General features: G+C 34.0%; 2 protein-coding genes across 8 annotated transcripts in view; one reads left to right on the top strand and one right to left on the bottom strand.

Moving 5' to 3' along the window:
* The window catches only part of RTTN (rotatin), a 163,429-nt gene that overhangs the window by 66,842 nt on the left and 77,711 nt on the right, over positions 1-18,876 (top strand). For 6 of the 7 annotated variants that reach the window (XM_059894105.1, XM_059894106.1, XM_059894107.1 and 3 more), the window contains 4 exons: positions 5,068-5,196; positions 5,661-5,771; positions 7,466-7,624; positions 8,842-8,913. In XM_059894105.1, coding sequence (XP_059750088.1) covers positions 5,068-5,196; positions 5,661-5,771; positions 7,466-7,624; positions 8,842-8,913 — 471 coding nt within the window. The remainder of the gene's footprint in view (positions 1-5,067; positions 5,197-5,660; positions 5,772-7,465; positions 7,625-8,841; positions 8,914-18,876) is intronic. The other variant, XM_059894108.1, reaches the window with a different exon arrangement.
* On the bottom strand, positions 16,411-16,599 carry LOC132347887 (small ribosomal subunit protein uS14-like). The gene has a single exon (XM_059894807.1). The coding sequence runs from the start codon at positions 16,588-16,590 to the stop codon at positions 16,420-16,422; it is 171 nt and encodes a 56-aa protein (XP_059750790.1). The 5' UTR covers positions 16,591-16,599; the 3' UTR covers positions 16,411-16,419.

Genomic DNA, 18,876 nt, shown 5'->3' with positions numbered 1-18,876 from the left:
ATATCTATCTTCTTTCTCATAAAACTTTTGTCAGTTTTTTAATATCAAAATAAGTCCATCCTTATATAATTTTCTCTTTTTCTTTATGTAACTTTCTCTTTTTTCTTCTTTGGAATAGTTGGTTTGAATTGGTGTTATTTCTTCCTTAAATGTTAAGTTGACAGTATAGCAATCTGGGACTGGAGTTTTCTTTTTGGGAAGATTATAGATGAATTGAATTTTTAAAGTAGATCTAGAATTGCTCAGATTTCCTGTTTTTTGTGTGTCAGTCTCAGTAAGCTATGTTTTACTGAATTTTATCTGAATTTTCAAATTCATTGCCCTAAAATTGTTCATCACATCATCTTGTTTTTAAAATATCTGTCAGATCTGTAGTGAGGTCCCATTTCATTCCAGGCATTGATTTTTCCTTCTCTCCAGTTTTGTCGATTGGCCTTACTAGTGGTTTGTGTGTTTTATTAGTCTTTTCAAAGAATGAATCTTTGGCTTTGTTGATCGCCCTTTAATGTTTTTTTCCCTCTTTTATTAATTTCTGCCTGTATTTATTTCCTTCTTATTTTGGTTTAATTTATGGCTTTTTTCTACCTTTTTAAGGTAGAGCCTTATTTCACTGATTATTTTTTTTTTGATTTTCTCAAAAATATATTTTTAGCTCTAATCACCTTCCAATCATGGCCTTAACTTTATGTCTTGTTTTCATCATCATTTAGTCCAGTATATTTTAAGAATGATGCAGTGAATAGAGCAGTGATAGGTTTCTGTAAGAGAACAGCTTTGCCACGGTGCCCTGGCAGCTTTGCGTGTTTGCATATGGGCCACGTAGGCAGGGCTTAGGGGCGGCTGATCTAAGCTCTGGCAGAACTTCCTGTGATCCTTTTAGAACATGAGATGCCTGTAAGGAACTGCTACAAGGCCGTTGCTCATTCACTTCACTCTCTCTTAGGAAGTGTGTCACGGGCCTGTTTTTATCGCCTCCTGGGTTCTGATGCACGCGCGGGCTTTCTGCCTTGCTCCCTTGGGGTACGGCAGCAGGCTATTGACGGCTGAGCCGCAGCTTGGCCTGAGCTCCTCAGCAAGAGTGCGCTGCCATTGCACTGCTGTCATCTGGCCCCTTTGTTTCAGTGTCACCCTGTAAAAGGGACACTGAGAGCTGGCACCTTTGCCTACTCTTGCTTTTGCTTTTTATGTAAGTAACAAACTGTCTAGATCTATAAATGGCTCACTGTTTGCTTAGTGACCAAGTCCGCCAGCATTGCTTGCCTTGAAAGGTTCAGTTATAGAGGTTGGCATCTTTAACTGTTAGGAATTCAGGCAAGGCTCCTGTAGGAAGCAGTGTAGAGAGAGGTTTGGAAGATGAATAAACTGATCAGAAGTGATGGGCGTTCTAGACATGGAATGTTTTGACCAAATCGTGTCCGTAACTTCCTATTCCTTTTGTGCTGCACGTTCCTGCTTGCCACTGGTCTCTACCCACCACCAGACCATCCTTCAAAACAGAAACCTTTCACTCCCAATCTCCTTTTTCAAGTGCTTAAGGCTCATTATAATCTTGCATTTTGAGTTTTATCTCTGTTTAAAATTTTCCCCACATCTCTTGAAGTTTCAGTTATATGTGGCTCTTCTCATTAAATAAAAAAGCATGCTTAAAAAGTCTGTTTCTTTCATACAGCTTCTTTTCTCTTTGGGTGGCAATCTCTACACAGAGTTGAAGATCTCACTTGTTCATTTGCCTTCCTTTAGTAAGCCTTTTCTTATTCTTTCACACATAGTCACCCAGTAAGTATTACTTGACTGACTGATCTCTTCTACAGGTTATGTACCTCAAGCAGTTTATATATGCCACTATTATGGCACTTAATACATTGTATTTTTATTTTGCTTTATGCTTTGATCTGTTAGACTGTGAGCTTGTGAGAATCATCTGTGGACCATTTCCACTACCCCCAGCTCCCCACTGGCCTAGGACAGTGATTTGTACATAGTGGACAGATAGTGAGTAATTTAGTTGTATCTTATCTATGATTTTTAAATTAGAATAAAGTTTGGATAACTTTGGAAATGTGACGTAAATGAATGTAAATGATGTGTGTTTAATTTTTGTATTTTCATTATTAAATCATACTTTAGGTGATGTTTATATATTCAACTGTAAATCATGCTTCAGATGATATTATCTAGGATTTGTTTCCAAAAGTACATCTTGTTTTTTAAAAAATATTTCAAGTGAAAGGCCCGCGCACCGTGATGAAGAGTGGCCCCCACTTGCCGCAACTAGAGAAAGCCCTCGCACAGAAACGAAGACCCAACACAGCCAAAAATAAATAAATAAATTTATTTAAAAAAAATTCAAAATTCTAAATACTCTCAGCTGTACTATAAAATTTAATATGAATTTTAGTGTAGTCACTTTAATGAAATAATTTTTTTATCTTGAATACTTGTAAATACTGAAAGAGAGCAAACTGTCAGTAAATTAATTATCTCATGCTTCAAGGTATCCATGATGAGAAATAATATGAATTTTTTAGAATAGATATATTAGCTAAAAACTTACCATAATGTTTTTTAATAAGTCAGCTCCTCCAATGCATTTAATATAATTCAGTCTACAAGTACCTAATTTATAGCATTATTTGTAATGTGATTTATAAATACTCCATTTATAAACCTTTTGGGACACATCTCCTCTATTAAGTGATTTTTATCTGTTTCAGATCAGGGATATGTGAGGACCTACTACAGCAGTAATTGAAGAAGTGTTACATTGTTTATATTTAGAAACCCTCAGAAGTACTTTTGTTTGTAAAATTGTGTAACAGGAGAGACTTCAGATCACACCTGTGTTTCAAATACCTGAAATTAAAATGAGCTTTCTATGTTATTGGAGAACAAAAAGGCTTAGTTCTCAGTAAGAAGTCGGGGAAAAAAGACAATACTCTCATTTTAAGCTCAGTTGTCTTTGAGGTAATAAAAATCAACACAGTTTATTAGCTAAGGAATAGATATAAAGTGTGATGCTTGTTTTATAATGTTTCACTGTTATGAAAACCTGATTAACAAATCTTTATTTGGTATAAACAGAGGAGTACATGTTATGCTTCATATAACATCTTGGGAAGAAAATCTTTATGTCTTTACATTAAATGACAGGAAAATAGTATGAAAAAAATCTGTCACTTTTATTAGAAATTGTCAGAGTCCTATTAAATCTTACTTGGGTCCTTCTGTTTACTTAGCTAGCTAAACAGGTTTTTTTATTTTACTACTGGCTAAATTGATCTTTTAGAGAATAAAGTAATGCTTATGTAACTGGACATTGAAACAAGCCATTGTTGGTCCAAATGATTTGCTTCATAGTTTCTCAGTAATTAAAGCTGATTCCTTTTCAGATGGGAGTTGTAATTCATTATTAGATATTTTGTTTCTGCACAGTGAAATTTGAATGCAGTATTTGCCTTTTGTGGTTGGAAAATGAGACTTTTAGACTAAGCATGATTCATTATGATAGGTGAATAAACTATGATAATTAAAGCCTTAAAAATTATATATGAAATATAATTCCAGGGATCTAATGGTAAGTTGAAAGGAGATAATATCAACGTTCTTGACTTATCCCTTTTAAGCTAGAACCTAAACCATGACAATATAGCTCTCTCCAGTGACATATAGGAAGATAATAAAGACTTGATCATTTAGATCTCTTCTAAAATAGTCCCTTAAAGTTTTAAACTTTTAATTATAAAAACCTTAAACATATACATAGGCAGAAAGAATAGTAGAGCAGGGCTTCTGTAGCAGTCACCTGTAGTTGTTAACCCCTGGCCAAACTTGTTTCATTTTCGGACATACTATACAGTTATTTGGTTTATGAAAATTCTAATTTAAGTCAAAATCCCCAAGTTATCTTATGAATAAATTGCTTTTGTTAAATAAGCTGTGCCTAACATGATTTATATTTATGCCATTTTTTAAAAAACTAATCTTCTTTGCTGCATGAGCTAAAAAGAATCCAAACTAAAAAGTAGTCTCTGTTATAAGACAAAATGGCTTACTGTGCTGAATAAAAGCATTGAGTCCTTGGGTGGATGAATTGAAATACTTTCTGCTGTATTAGATAACATGTGGTTTTGATTGCTTTGATTCACAAGTTTTTCCTTCATAATGTATTGGCACCTAAATATAGTTAGCATTCTTTTTTTTATTAAAACTTTGTGAATTATAAAGTGATCTTTTGTTACTTTAAATTTTTTATTTTGAGTTGAAAGCTATAATGATGCTTGTTATTCAGTGTCAACAAATAGTTATTGAACCCCTATATGGGGGACAATATATGATTTACACAGAAATTTTCCAGAAGAGTTTGTCACATATTTTAAAGGATTTTCTAAATCAGGTGGAAGGACTTTTTCTCAAACTGCTGTCTCCTAACTCCCCATGTTCATTCTGATTCAGCTTCGCAGATAAGGGCATAATAGCTTCAGATAAGAAACATTTCTTTTGTTGTTACTGATGGAAATGTGTTAAAGCCCTCAGGTATGTGGGAGAGAAAAAGTTGACAGGCAATTATTTAAGTAATAAATATATGCTTAAATATGGAGTAGAAATCTAAGATTGCTTAGAAATGTAAATGTCCATTTACATTCAAACCATAATTCTAGAAAACTTAGCCTAACTCTGGTAGTTAGTGAGAGTTTTATATAGCTAGCAATTTCTAAGTATACTTTTCAACAGGGTATTTATAAAATAAACTCTTTTACTTAAAGGATACTATAACATTTGAAGAATGTTACGAGCATATTTTAAATCACAAAATCTTCTAGGAGAATACTACACATTCTTTGTACAAATTCCAAAGGAAAACAATTTAAACTAAGAATGTTTGTTTTAATTGTGGTGAAATACACATAACATAAAATTTACTTTCTTAACCACTTTTAAATGTATAAACTAAGAATATTATAATATACTTTATGTGGTTAGGATTCAATTCAGACAAGTCAGTAGAAAGGTATATATTTAGCCACTAAGAGTAAAGCTGCCACAAAATTGTTTGCATTTGTTTTTCAGGTCATTACTTCTTTTTATGTGGAGCATGGAGGAAATGCTATGTCCTTCATGGGAAAAGGTGTCACAAAGAGCACGGTTCTCTGCTTGCTTCACTTATCCCATGAGATGATGGCCCAGGCCCAGAGCTCGGTGAGAGCTTTCAAAGCTGCCTGTCTTTCCACAGTTACTAGGAAGGGAATGTGCTGTGTCTAACACGTTTCAAGCCTATATGTTTACTCTAGGAAAATGTCTTTTGACTTGTCTTTTTAGGAGACAAAAATGATTTTTGACAAAGATGTTTCTTAGAAGCTGTATATTACACAAATCTGAATTTTATTTTAAATTTATTTTGATTGAAATCTGCATGCACTAGAGAACTACGTTTTATCTAAATCATGGGGAAAATAGCTGTTCTGAAGAAAAATTGTTATGTATAACTTTTTAAGGAGGAGCTGAGATGGTTGTTTGCCTTGTGTTGGCTAAATAATGAATTAAAACCAAGTCTTAAGCATATTTTTACTTTGCTTTGATTTTTAAAAATTCAGTTATTTTAAACTCTATTTTATCCTTAGAAATGTACCTGATGTGTTTCTGTTCCCTTTTTCTCATTCTAGGAGTGGATGTCACTTTGGTTCTTGCCTTTGCGTAGTCACAGTGAAGAACATGCTACCACTCAACAGGGATTGGCTTGGTTGATTCCGTTGTGGGTTGACCGAGACCCAGAGGTCAGTGTGAAGGAAAATCGAGTCCATTATGTGTAGATTAAAGAACAAATGAAACAAAACATGTATGCATATACTTGTTCATATTTTCCAAAATGAGGTTATTTTAGTGCTATAACTTAAGCTATATTTACCCCCTGTCTTGGTCAGTTTGGGCTGCATAATAAAACACCATAGACTAGGTAGCTTGAACAAAGAAATTTATTTTCTCACACATCTGGAGGCTGGAAGTTGAAGATCAAGGTGCCCACCCACATGGTCAGGTTTGGTGAGGACTCTTTCTGGCTTTCAGATGGTTCCCTTTTCATTGCATGCTCATATGACCTTTTCTCTCCTCCTCTTCTTATAAGGCCACCAATCCTATCAGATTAGGACCCAATCCTCATGGTCTCATTTAACCTTAATTATCTCCTAAAAGCCCTCTCCTCAAATACATCAGGAGTTAGGGCTTCAACATATGAATTTTGGGGGTACATAATTCAGTTCATGGCACCCCCTATTCAGTCAAATTCAGAGTACAGATTAAAAATAGTAAGAAAGGAAGTATTATAGAATCTATCAGTTTTATAAAGAACAGCAAAATATTATTGGAGAAGTCCAGCCATTTTTAAACAGTTTAGAAGGATAGCGGCCAAGTGACTTTTGAGTGTCATTTAATAGAATAGTATCATTACAGTGCAGCGTTTTATATTAATGAATTTTCCAGTTTTAGCCATTTATCTACTGATTTGATTTTTTTAAACCACTTTATTGAGGTATGATTGACATACAAAAAACTGTACCTATTTAATGTGTACAACTTCATGAATTTGGAGATAAGTATATACCCCTGAAATGTACATCACCAGATTCAATGCCATAAACATATCCTTCACCTACAGAAGTTTCTTCTGTCCTCTTACTGCTTGTTTTTGTGATTAGAACACTTACCATAAGATCTACCCTCTTAGCAAATTTTTGTGTATATAATATAGTACTGTTAACAGCTAGAGATACATTCTTGAGCCACATTGAACTTGGACTTGTTGCTTGACTGCCTTATGACTGCATTGCTTTCTGTTACCCTGTGGTTATCAGTGAAACTCTATTTTGAAATCAAAATTCAGAAGTTCACCCAATACGTAGCTTGAGCAGTGGGGGTACTATGGCAAACATTACACCATGTCAATCTCTTTTGAAACATTTTTCTTTTAAAATAATTTTGGGGAAAATACTAAGTATCTTATAAAAAGATAATTCAATTACTTCTGTTTGAAAAGAAGCTTCAAAGAAGTTAAAGCCATTTGTTTGAAAGAAACACTGAAAAATTAAGGACGGTGGAACAAAATAATAGTATCCTCTTAAAAATGAGAAATAAACAAGAATCATGTTCATGAAAGATATGTAAGCACCCTGTGCTTTCCCTAGAAAAAGACTTTTGAACTATAATTTTTAGTCTTATTTATAGCTGGTTTTGACTTTTTGTGACATTTGCTTTTATTTAGCTTTTATTACCTATATTATTACTTTCTTAAATCATGAAATAGGATTTTTATTCACTCATAAACTTATAGGACAGTATTCTTCAAGTGTCTTATAATTTAGGATTGTCAAGACAGTGTCATAAAAATGTGATATTTTATGTACCAGAAAAATTAAGAATTCATGTTGTGAAATTGGGTTCTTTGGTTTCACAATGTTTTCTCTAATTTGAACAGGTGAGGTTCACTTCACTGGGATTAGGATCGGCACTGACGACCCTTGAAACTGGCTGTGTGGCCTTAGCAAACAGTTGTCAAAACATTTCTGGTGGGCTCTGGGGAACGGTGGTGAACATTCTTCTGGACCAGTCGGAGTGTAGCATGGTACGCCGGGAGGTAGGCCTGTCTGTTTAGCCCCGCCTGTTTTCCCTCAGAGACCTGTTGTGGTAGTTCTTATAAACCATACTCCCTGTTTGACACCGTGGGCTCACCACTGACCGTTGTCTCTTTGACCTGCGAAAAAACTGAAATGAAACGGTTGTAGAGAACAAAATGGTATTGATTCACAGTCAGAACAGGAGTCCTTTACTCTGAAAGATCAAAGCAGAATTCAGTGCATTTTAAATGGACTCTTCTATTTTATTACACATTGAAAAGTAGTTCACAGGAAAAGAAATTACTTTTATATGATCTCAGTGTTTAAGTTTATAAAGCTTTACTTAAGATAAGGGGCTGTCAAAATACTCTGTAGTATTTATTATATAACATGTAAGAGGAAAAGTAAATGCTGTTTTAATTCTTTCTAAATAGTTTGTTATTTTCTTTACTGCTGCTTTTGTGAAAGTGATGACTGATGCAGACCATTTTAAGAACAGTAATCAAATAATGCTTAGAGGCTTGTAAAGAAAACAGCAGCTCCTGGGCCCACCATTAGCCAGTTTCCAGTTCCAAAATCCAAAGGCTGTAGTTTTCTTATTATTTGTTTTTTTTTAATAATAATGCTTAAACTTGTAGCTTCCTCTTGATTTACCAACTTTAACGACTGTCTACTGGCTTCCAGTTAAGGTGGTTGAAAATTTCACTCCCTTTGGATCCCCTCTGTTACTCTGGTTATTCTCCCGTTATAATCTTTCACTAAATAGATAATCAGTGTTCATAATTAGTATGATTATTTAATTTGACCATCTTCAGGACCTAGGAGGTTAAGTTGGACATTTGTGGTTTGTATTTCTAGTTAGCAGTTTTTTATTGGGAGGAGCTTGTATGAGAGAGGAAGAAAGAGATGGGGAGAAAGGTGTGTGTATGATCTGTAGGAGGATAATAGAAACATGAAGTAGATTTCTTAAATGCTAGCAGAACAGTTTATGGTTTACAGATCATTTTTTGGAAAGACAAAATTCTGAAATAGGAAAAAATATCTTTCCTGGTGAAGTAGTTTCCCCCACTACTATGTCATCACCTAACAGGAAGGGCAGTGGGGAGTTCTCATAATGACCTCTCAGCGTGTGCAGCTGACCAGGGATATACTTTTTTGTTATTAACTAACAGTATATTGGTTATTTCAGACATGACAACAAGATGGCAGTATTGACATTTTTTTCCTTTAATTTCAGGCTGCATTTATTTTTCAAAATCTCCTTGGAATTCCAATGCCTTCAGTAATCATAAAGGATTATACTTGGCAGGTAGGTGACTTTAAACAATTATCAACCTAGTAGATATTTGAGATTAATTGATGATAAAGTTTCAGCATATATGTGTATATATATATATATATATTTATATATGTATATATTTCCTTACTGATGAAACTTTATACAAGCCCACAGGACCTCTTGAAAGAGAATGTAGACTTTTTTTTTAATGCTTGATCAGATTTACAAATTCTTCTGTGTGGTGTTAAAAATAATTTTAAACAGAAATAATAATCACTGACATGTTTACTATGTACTAGGCACTCTTCTAGAAACATAACAAATATCAGCTTGTAATGGTTTGAGTTATGAACCATTATTATCCTCATTTTTTAGATTAAGAAAATTTAGCACAGCGGGTTTAAGTAGTTGGCCCTAAATCATACCCTTTCGCTTTCAGTCCAGGCAGTTTCTCTTTCGCACTCACTATATTGTCTCTCTAAATTAATAATAATAAACAAATTTGTTTGTAGTTAAATATGCATTGATGTTAACGCCTTTTTTTCTTTTCTGGGTTAGTACACTGAGTCATAATTTATCTTTCTTTGCTTTCTATTAGATTAATTTTTTGTATCACGTTCTGAATGACAAGTCAGTAGATAGTTTTACCTAACTTTTTTTTGTAGCCTACTGCTTTTTAGGTAATTTGGAGGATAGAAAAATGCTCACCTGGGGCAGACGAGACATGCTTTTATTCTACCCTAGTCTTTATCCATATGTCCTCATCCTGTACATGCACATTTATCACACTGTTGCATCTCATCCCCCAGGGCCTTAGATAAGATCTAAGGTTTCTTTTTAAGTTTTCATTAGAATATGTCTTTGGAGGAGTTACTGAATCTAGTTGAGCTGTAGTGAGGGCAGCTTTTGGAGCAGTCACCTAGAGCCTGAATCCTGGTGGTTGTTAAACGGCCTGGATCTCATTTAACTCTTGGAAGCTTCACTTTTCCAAACTTTGCAAACCCAGTTTAATGCTGCCAATTATTGAAAATCCCAGGCTGCTTTTCCACTGGCTCCTTTAATTTGTTTAACATGCCTTCTGATGATGGTTGTTATTCACAGTCTGTGTGGTAATAAAACCATAGGAGACAAATTAGAAAAGAATACACAGGATTAATATTTATATTAACAGTGTAGTGGTTTTGATGCCTGTTATCCAATAACTACATTTAAAAATGTTGGTTTTGGCTCAAATGCAAATGATCTCAACTCCCATTGTTAAAGTAGTGACACTTGTATACTATAACCTTTGTGATGTACTGCCAGTGAGTTTTTTTTTAATTATTGAAATAAATATAAAGGCAAGAGTAATACGTTTTCTGGGTTCTATTAAAGCTCTTGGGGCATTATAATATAGAACCATGTGTAGAAGTTCACATTTTTTTCTAATAAGTTAAATAGTATACAGCTCCTTTTTGCTACTGGTGACATGCTTAGTGCAGCTTTTTGATTTTGTTATTTTCCAGTTCTTCATCACAGAATTAATTTTCTACTAAAAAAGTTGAAAACAGTGGTTTAAGTACGCTTTTAGAGTCTTTTGCTTTACCAATGTTGGCCATAATCAAAAATATTTGAGAGCTACTCTAATCCAAAATAGTACTTGATGATGAAACTTCTACTAGTCTTAAGCAAAATTAGAAAAATAAGTCTATTTTTTGTGTATTTTTAATAAACTCACATTTTCTTCCTCTCTTTTTTAAATTTGTTTTTGGTTATTATTTTTTGTTTTTAAGTGTCCTCACTTGGTAGTATAAAATAGTTGGTAATGTAGTATATGTCCCTCAAGTTTTAAAAAGTTTAGTGGTACTTTAAATCCCAAAGTGGAAACAGCTGCTCTAGTAAGGGAGGAAGATAGTCTTCAAATATAGATAATGGAATTTTATAATCTCCAAGAAGTTGTGACCTTTGCCAGTTTACTACAGCCAGAAAGAAGGTGCTACTTTTTCAGTAATTTAAAATTAAAATTGTCTTTGGTAGAACGATGAGTAATAATCTTATTCAATAAGATGTTTCATTTACTTGCCTTGGTGTACATTTTGTAGTGTTTGGGAGGATATAGCAGGAAGTAGCATTAGTATATACAAGCTTTGTAAACATTTTATTTTGGTTGAGGTAGATATTTGATTAATAATATTTTACAAACAGAACTGCTTTTACTGCTTTGCATTTTGTTTTGGTGCCTGAAGTCTGAGTTGATGCCCTTTATACTCTTGTTCCACTGGGTGTTCTGCAGTGTTTGCTGTAAGATTATTACCTCTGTCCCAATTCTTTCCCCACACAGCCAGTCTAGATTTCTATTTCATGTTACTATTGAAATTGTACTTCTGAGTGGTAATCATTTGCATAAATAAATTATGAGTTATATAACTGGCTAGGTTTCCTTTTGTTGTTAAGTAAAGTTTAGTGCTGTCTTATCAAATGTGGTAGATACTTTTTAGCTGGTTCCACTGTTTACATACCTTTGTTTTTCTTTCATTTCTGGTGTACTTTTCATGTTATAATTTACCTTTCCTTGTAATAGGGCTTAAATCTTTTCTGGAACAAGGTAAGGCATAAGTCACTTAAAACATTTTGGGGGGGTTTGAAAGGAATATTTAATTTATTAAAGTTTCAAATTTTATAAAAATTTAGTTCTTCCTTAAGTTTTAAGATTTAGCTTATAATTTTTCTTTTTCTTATTCTATTTATAAGGCTACCAAAATTTAGCAGTGTTTTCAAAGGGCTTTTGGATAACGTTTACTTCACTTGCAAACTTTTTTTTCTTTTTTTAAATTGAGGTATAGTTGATATACAATATAAGTTTCAGGTGTACAACATAGTAATTCACAGTTTTTAGAGCTTATGTTACATTTATAGTTATTATAAAATATTGGCTATATTCCATGTGTTGTACAATAAAACTTTTTTTAATTTTAAAAAAGTATTTTTTAAAAATACTTTCACCAACTGCTACAATCCATCTTAATCTTCCTCTTCTCTGAAAGATACTAGCATTTAATGTCTATACCATTAAATTAGGTTCTTCTCATATATTACCTTTACTGCCTTGCATATTTCTTACTATTTAACTTAATCTTCCTAAGTGGAATGTGTATTTCAGGGCCATGTTTTTAATATTAAAAAAAAATGTTTCTCCCAGCCCCATCCACAGAGAATGGTCCTCCATCCGTCTTTGCTAATGCGTAGAAATGTGCAAATCATTCCATTTATCCCGTTAGTCTTCTTGATGTTGCTAAGTAAAGTTGAAAATCAGGTCTTAATTTTTGTAGTGTAATTCCCATTTGGCTTTCCATGGATACAGAAGCGTACTGGGAGTGGGTGGTCACAAGGAGTAGGAACAGATAAAGAGCCTCTCAGCACAGGTTCCCCGGGCGCCCAGCAGCCCTAATAGGGCCCAGTTCCTGGTGCATCGGTCCTTGGTGCATCACAGATCTTTTCTATTCTGTTTTTTAAGAGCAGCGTTTATAATACTGGTCTTTCTTTGTTCAAGGCTACATTCCTCTCTTAGGGAGGGAAAGCAGAATTAGTGTCCAGGGGACCCTCAACTGTGTTGTGTTCCCAGCTGTGTAGTGTCTTGTAAACTGGTTTCCTAGAGTCTGACTTGGATTTAGTACTGCTGGATGTGGAAGATTCTGTTGCTGGGTTTAGTTTGAGAACTAATGTCACAAATCCATATCCCTGCAACTTTAACAACCAGAATGGAATCTTAGAGTTGATTATAACAAGAAATCTGTTAGATAGGGATTATCTGTGTAGTTTGTTTCAGTTCATTTCTCTAAATGTTTGTTGAGTATTTAAATGTTGGGGATTCACAGATGATCTGACTTAGTGCTCTGGGGCTTATGGCCTGTGGGGGAAGACAGTGTTCTACCAAGAGAACATTACTACAGTGTTTTATATATGATCATGGTAGCTTATGTGTACTTTTTACAATATTAAAGTTGTTCTTTCCCTTGAAAATGGTGTCACAGATTTAAATGTAAAGGTAATTTCATGCACTTAATATAATGAGATGTCAGTTTGTGGTGTAAATACACTTGTTAATGCTTTCATTCCTTTCCATGTTTGTGAGAGGAGTTGGCACATATATTTTATTTTTTAAAATTTTATTTTGAAAATAATTAGACTTAAAGGCAAGTTGCAGAAACAGTATAGCAGTTTTTATATCCCCTTCACCCAGATTCCCCAGATGTTATAATTTTACCATATTTGCTTTAGCTCTACCTAGTGTCTTTTTTCTGAACTATTTGAGAGTTGCAGACATATACTTCTATTTTCCCTAAATAGTTAATTGTGAGTTTCCTAAAAACAAGGACATTCACTTACAGAATCACTATTATAATTATCAAAATGTGGAAAGTATTCAAATTTTTCCAATTGTCCCACTACTGTCCTTCATAGAAAACAAACAAACAAAAAAACAATCAGGATCTAGGATCCAATTTAGGAATACATGTTGCATATAGCTGTCATGTCTACTTAGTTTCTTTCATCTAAAATAGTTCCTAAATCTTTAACATTTATGACCTTGGCATTTTTGAAGAGCATAACCTATTTAGTTTTTGTAGTATTCTTTAATTAGGTTTGTCTGTTTCCTCATGATTTGATTCAGGTTATGCATTTTTGGCAGAAAAGCCACAGAAGTGCTCTGTGCTTCTCATTGTATTACATCAGCAGATAGGCTGTCTCTTTGTCCCATTGCTGGTGATATTAACCTTGCTTACTTGGTTAAGGTAGAGTTGGTCTGTTTTCTCCATTGTGGACTTAAAATTTTTTTTTCCTTTTGCCAGGAGGTGCTTTGAGACTGTAAAATATCTATTTCTCATCAACTTTTATTAGTTTTAACTTCCATTTGTGATTCTTGTCTGAAGCAGTTATTACAGAATGGTTGCCAAATGATGATTTTCTAATTCCATTATTTCTTCCACATTAATTACATTTTACTGTAAGGAAGAGCATTCCTTTCTTATTTATTTATTCACTTATTTATTTACACCAGTATGGACTCAAGGATTCTTAGTATGTTTCATGGATTATGATCTCTTTCTATCATTATTTATTTAGATGTTCAAATTGTTTCAGATTTGGCTAGGAGGACTTCCTTCACGAAGACTCCTATATCCTTTTAACATGTCTTTATCAACCTTTGAGTACTTGTTTACTTTCTGGCATAGCAAGATGTTCTCGACTTTCCCAGCCCCACCCCGGAATCAGATATTTGCTCAAAGAGCCCTGATTTCTTTCAATAGAGAAGGTATATAGAAATGAGTTCTAGATATGCTCGTTGCTCCGAGGGAGGGGTCTTTGCTTCTATACACTCTCAGTGGACATAGCTAGACTGTCTGCATATGTGTTTATATGTGTTGTAGAGCGATGGCCGACTCATTTATAGTTGTAGTATGTATCATTTTCATATTTGATGTGATAATTATCAATGCGTATTTTTCATCTTCTAATGTGTTCATCATGAATCATTATGAGTATTGATTTCACAAAATGCTAAGTACTTGGTGTCAGAGAAACAATACCATTTTAACTATACTCATAATTTATATGCAGTTAGGGATTTCTTATGTAATTAGGGTCATTTTTTTCAATCTCTGCATTACATTATAGCATTTAAAAAATTTGTTATGTATCAAAATAATTCCTTTTTCTTCTTGAAAATATTCTCCATTCTTCTTACATGTAATTTTGTTTTGCTTCTAGTTCCTTTTGAATCATAGCTAATGGGTATGTTAGTACTGTGACACTAGTAGTAAAATGTTTTAAATGTAATATTGTAGCTTATTGCATCCTTGAGAACAATATTTTCAAATTAATCGGAGTGTTCTATGACATAATTGCTGTTTTCTTTGCAAACTTATTTGTTATGGCTCCTGGTGATTTGAAGAGTTTTCTTTCTTTGCATACTGTCCTTCTTAGCTCTCCCTGGCAGTTTTGCAGATGATCTGGCAGCCCGAGCACTCACCTGAGGGCAAGGCTGGTAAGGATATAGACGTCCTGAGACAGAGCAATCAGACTGTGCTGATTTCCCCGTTTTACCAGAAGACAGCCCCATCAATTACTGATGAACCTATGGAGCGAAGCCTAGTACATGCGTGAAAGGCTTCGTTGTTCCGGCCCTTGTACATTAGTCATGTGTGGAAAGCCTGAGCCACACCATCTTTTGCGCTTATGCTGGACTTGGCTTCACTGCTGTGATTAAAGCTCTGTTGATAATGTGCCATTGCTACTAGGAAGCTCTGGCACGTGGAGATTGGGGATTCAGGCTAAATGCTTAGCTAAAATAAATCAAATAAAAAATAAATAATGGTTATGTAATATGTACATATTCCAGATCATCTGGTTTTGTTTGAGAAGTTTAAAAATATTTTGAGTGAAATGTTTGAATTTTTAGAAGAAATTATTTTTTTCAAGTAATGAATATATATGGTTAAAAAAGCTAATAGAGCTTATAATGAAATTCTTTACCCTCTTTATTCACAGAGACAGCTTTACCTCCTACTGATTTTAATTCTTCAGGTAGTTACCTTCCTGTCTCTAAATAGTGTGTTTGCAGTAATACAGTATGTTTGTTCCTTTACTGTGTCAATACATAGGATTTAGCTCACTTAAACAATGTCCTGCCAATATAGTTCTGTTACTGGTCTTAGTTTCTCCCCTGGTCACCCCTGCTGTTTCTCGTCTCCTTACCTATGGGTCATAGCTCTTGCCCGCCCCCATTTAGAAGGTAAGATATGGCTAAGTTGTTCCTTTTATCGGTATTTCGTCCCCCACTTCTACTGCCAATCTTTGCCAGTTTCATCTCTACTTTTACTTTGTGAAGGCTGATTACGGTTAGATTCTCTTCTACAACCTCCTTATATCTATAAGTTGATTCTAAAAAGTGAAAACTAGTAATTTGCTACAGAGCCATTATTTGTTGGGCTGTGGTTACACTTCCTTATCTATGCTTCCAGGGCTATGACCCCTCTGGCGCTCAGAGGAAAACTTTCCTGGTATTTGTGTGTGTGTGTGTGTGTGTGATTTTAAAACTTGATTTGGGCGTTGGGTGATTTTTTTGCCCTTGGAGTTTCTGTTAATTTTTTTTCTTGCACTGTGAGTCCGCATCGTAGCTCAGGTTTTTCTAAGCTCCTAATCATCCTTTCTCTCCAGTTAGAATCCCCTTTCCTAGTAATCATCCTCAGAATAATTGTATTCCTACCTAAAAACAAGTGCATGAGTGACGGACTTCTGAGTTCTTGTTTGTTTGAAAATGTATTCAAATTGCACTGGATTGATAGTTTTGGCTACTAGGTATTAGGCTGAAATCATTCCTCATAAGAATTTTGCTCCACTGTCTTCCTAACATCTCATGCTACGGATGAGAAGTTGGATACCCATCTGATTCTTTTTTTTTTTTTTAAGTTTTAACATTTTTATTTATATACAGAGAGTTAGTATTGTTTCTGAGGAAAGCAGATATGCTTGATGACCCACTCAGGAAGTTCACACTTAGTTCAACTTAATGAAGCCGATGTCCTCCGCATACTGGCGGAAACACTGGCGGCACATATTGAGGCCATATTTCCGGATCAGACCGTGCCGGTTCAAGCAAACGCAGCAAGAGTGAGAACCCTGGCCGAATTTTCTCAGATGGCTCCTGTAGAGCTGCTGGTGACCCATGTTGCTTTCTTGGCTGCAACGAGGCAAAACGAAAAGAGGGAGCGCATGCAGGCGCTCTTCAGGATTTTTCCATCTGATTCTTTTTACCTCTTTATGGATGACTTTTTCTTTTACTATCTTCACTTTGTCTTTAATGTTCTAGAATTTTATGATTCTATGTCTTTTTTTCATTTCTCTTGCTTGATATTTAATAAACTCCTTAATTTGGAGACATAGATGTTCTATTTCTTTTGGCTCTGACAATTTTTTTTCATATTTTATTTATTTTAAAAATGACTTTTCCTTTTTCTGTATTTTTCCAGAAATTATATGAGTCTTATATTAGGCCTCTTGAATTAATTTTCTGCTCCTTATCTTTTCTGTCTCCTGGTCTTTAAATTCTGGGATATTAATTTTTTTGTTCATATCAGAATTAGTTTAACTTTTTCAACCTTGGTAGGCCAAATATTTTTCCCTGTGACTTATAGGCAAAGAAAAAAAACAGGTTCTAAACTTTACTAGGTGGGTTTAAATTTATGTCTTTTATGACTTCTTTTGTTATCTTTATTTTCTAAATCTTTTTTCTTTTTATGTTAGTAAGAACTAGAGAAAACAATGAATTTTTAAAAAATATTAATTAAAGGGTAATTATTATGTCAATTATATACCATGATAATTACACATATTTATAGAATAACTACTATAGTTCTACATCATATTTACATGTGTAATTTCTCACTTTGAAAATATTTATAACTAAAGAAAAGTTGGATTTTAGAAGACAATGGGTTTGTAACACTTCTCCTTCTAGCACATGGTGAAACCGTCAGCCTCAGTGGGCCTTTACCGAATAAAGAATCAGCAGATTTCAGAACTCTTGAGGAACTTGTTTTCAGCATTTATACAGTTTATGTTCCTTCATCTATTTTTGTCTAAACCTTTGTTAATTTGGACTGTGACTGTTAACTCATCAAGGAAACAATTATATAGACACAATTTTGCACAAGAAAAAATTTTGAATAATTTTATATAATATGTATAATAAAATATTTGAAAATTATTCTTAGTATTATTATGAAATAAATTAAAAAATAGTGTTTGTGGTACTTTAATAATTTTATTTTATTGATTTATTGGGGTTTGTTACACAGCTGCAATTAAGCTAGTAACCTTTGCTGAATTATTTTTAATTCTCATCTTGGTTGTTGATCCTTCCTGGAATCAATATAATGAGGACTTTAATTTGTGATGTTAAGCAACTATTGCAGATCTCATGTGTGCTTTTTACATTTATGAATGCTATAAGTTGCTTAAAAGATAGAACATTTTGAAGCTGTGAATGTTAGGATTGGCTCTGTGGCTTCGGATGAATTACTTCGTCCTAGATATTTAAATAAAGTAATGCACAAAAGGGCCGCATTGCCTGAAATGTGTACCTGGTTCACAAACGGGAGCCACGTGACCCTGTTCATGTACTCCTCTCTGTTTCGCCTGCCGCTTCTCAAGCTCCGGATTTAGAGTTACACGGTGACCAGCGTCTGTGACTGCTCGTTAGATAGTCTTGTTTCTTCTTGGACAAGTAAATTGCTCTATTTGTAGAGAGTAAAGCTCACAGTGTTGGGTAGGTTTATTAGAATACAACAATAACAAATTCATAACAAAAAGTATTTAATATTGAAGTAAGACATTTAATTTTAATAATAGTCTTAAAGAGAAGGGCTAATGGAAATAATCTTCTTAATGTAATTATATCTTTAACTGTAATTATACATTTAACTATTACTTTATCTTCCTGGATAGTAAGTTTTAATATCCATCTTTCCTTGGTGATCAGGAGGCATGAGAGAAGGGACACGTACGCAAATTTCAGCTAACAGTAAACTTTGAATAGGCTTTGACCAGACCTTTCCTGTTGGCACTTAGATTTCGATTTTCTGTCTTTTATTTTTCTCTCTATTATGGTCTGTTTGAAAAGTCTTAACTATATTGATTATCATTTTCCAAAAAATAGAAATATTTATAAACTAATGATGTGATTATTTGCATACTTTAAACCGATCCTTTGCATGCTTTTAACAGATTGCTTGATTTTTGCCATTTGGATATTCCAGGAAAAGTAGTGAGTGGCAGTGCAAAAAATTATTTGAAAAAAAGTGCAAAGAGATTAAAATTTTGCAATGGCAGATCCTTCTCAGCCTCCTGCTGGAAGGTGTGTGTGTGTGTGTGTGTGTGTGTGTGTGTGTGTGTGTGTTTGCATGCATGCATGCATGTGAAATTCCCTTGGAAGAAGGGTTAATTCAGTGAGAA

The sequence above is a fragment of the Balaenoptera ricei genome, chromosome 14 (genome assembly GCF_028023285.1).
Source record: "Balaenoptera ricei isolate mBalRic1 chromosome 14, mBalRic1.hap2, whole genome shotgun sequence".
NCBI lineage: Eukaryota > Metazoa > Chordata > Mammalia > Artiodactyla > Balaenopteridae > Balaenoptera > Balaenoptera ricei.
The sequence above is the reverse complement of the archived record's forward strand: the minus strand, read 5'-3'. Positions and strand labels throughout refer to the sequence as shown.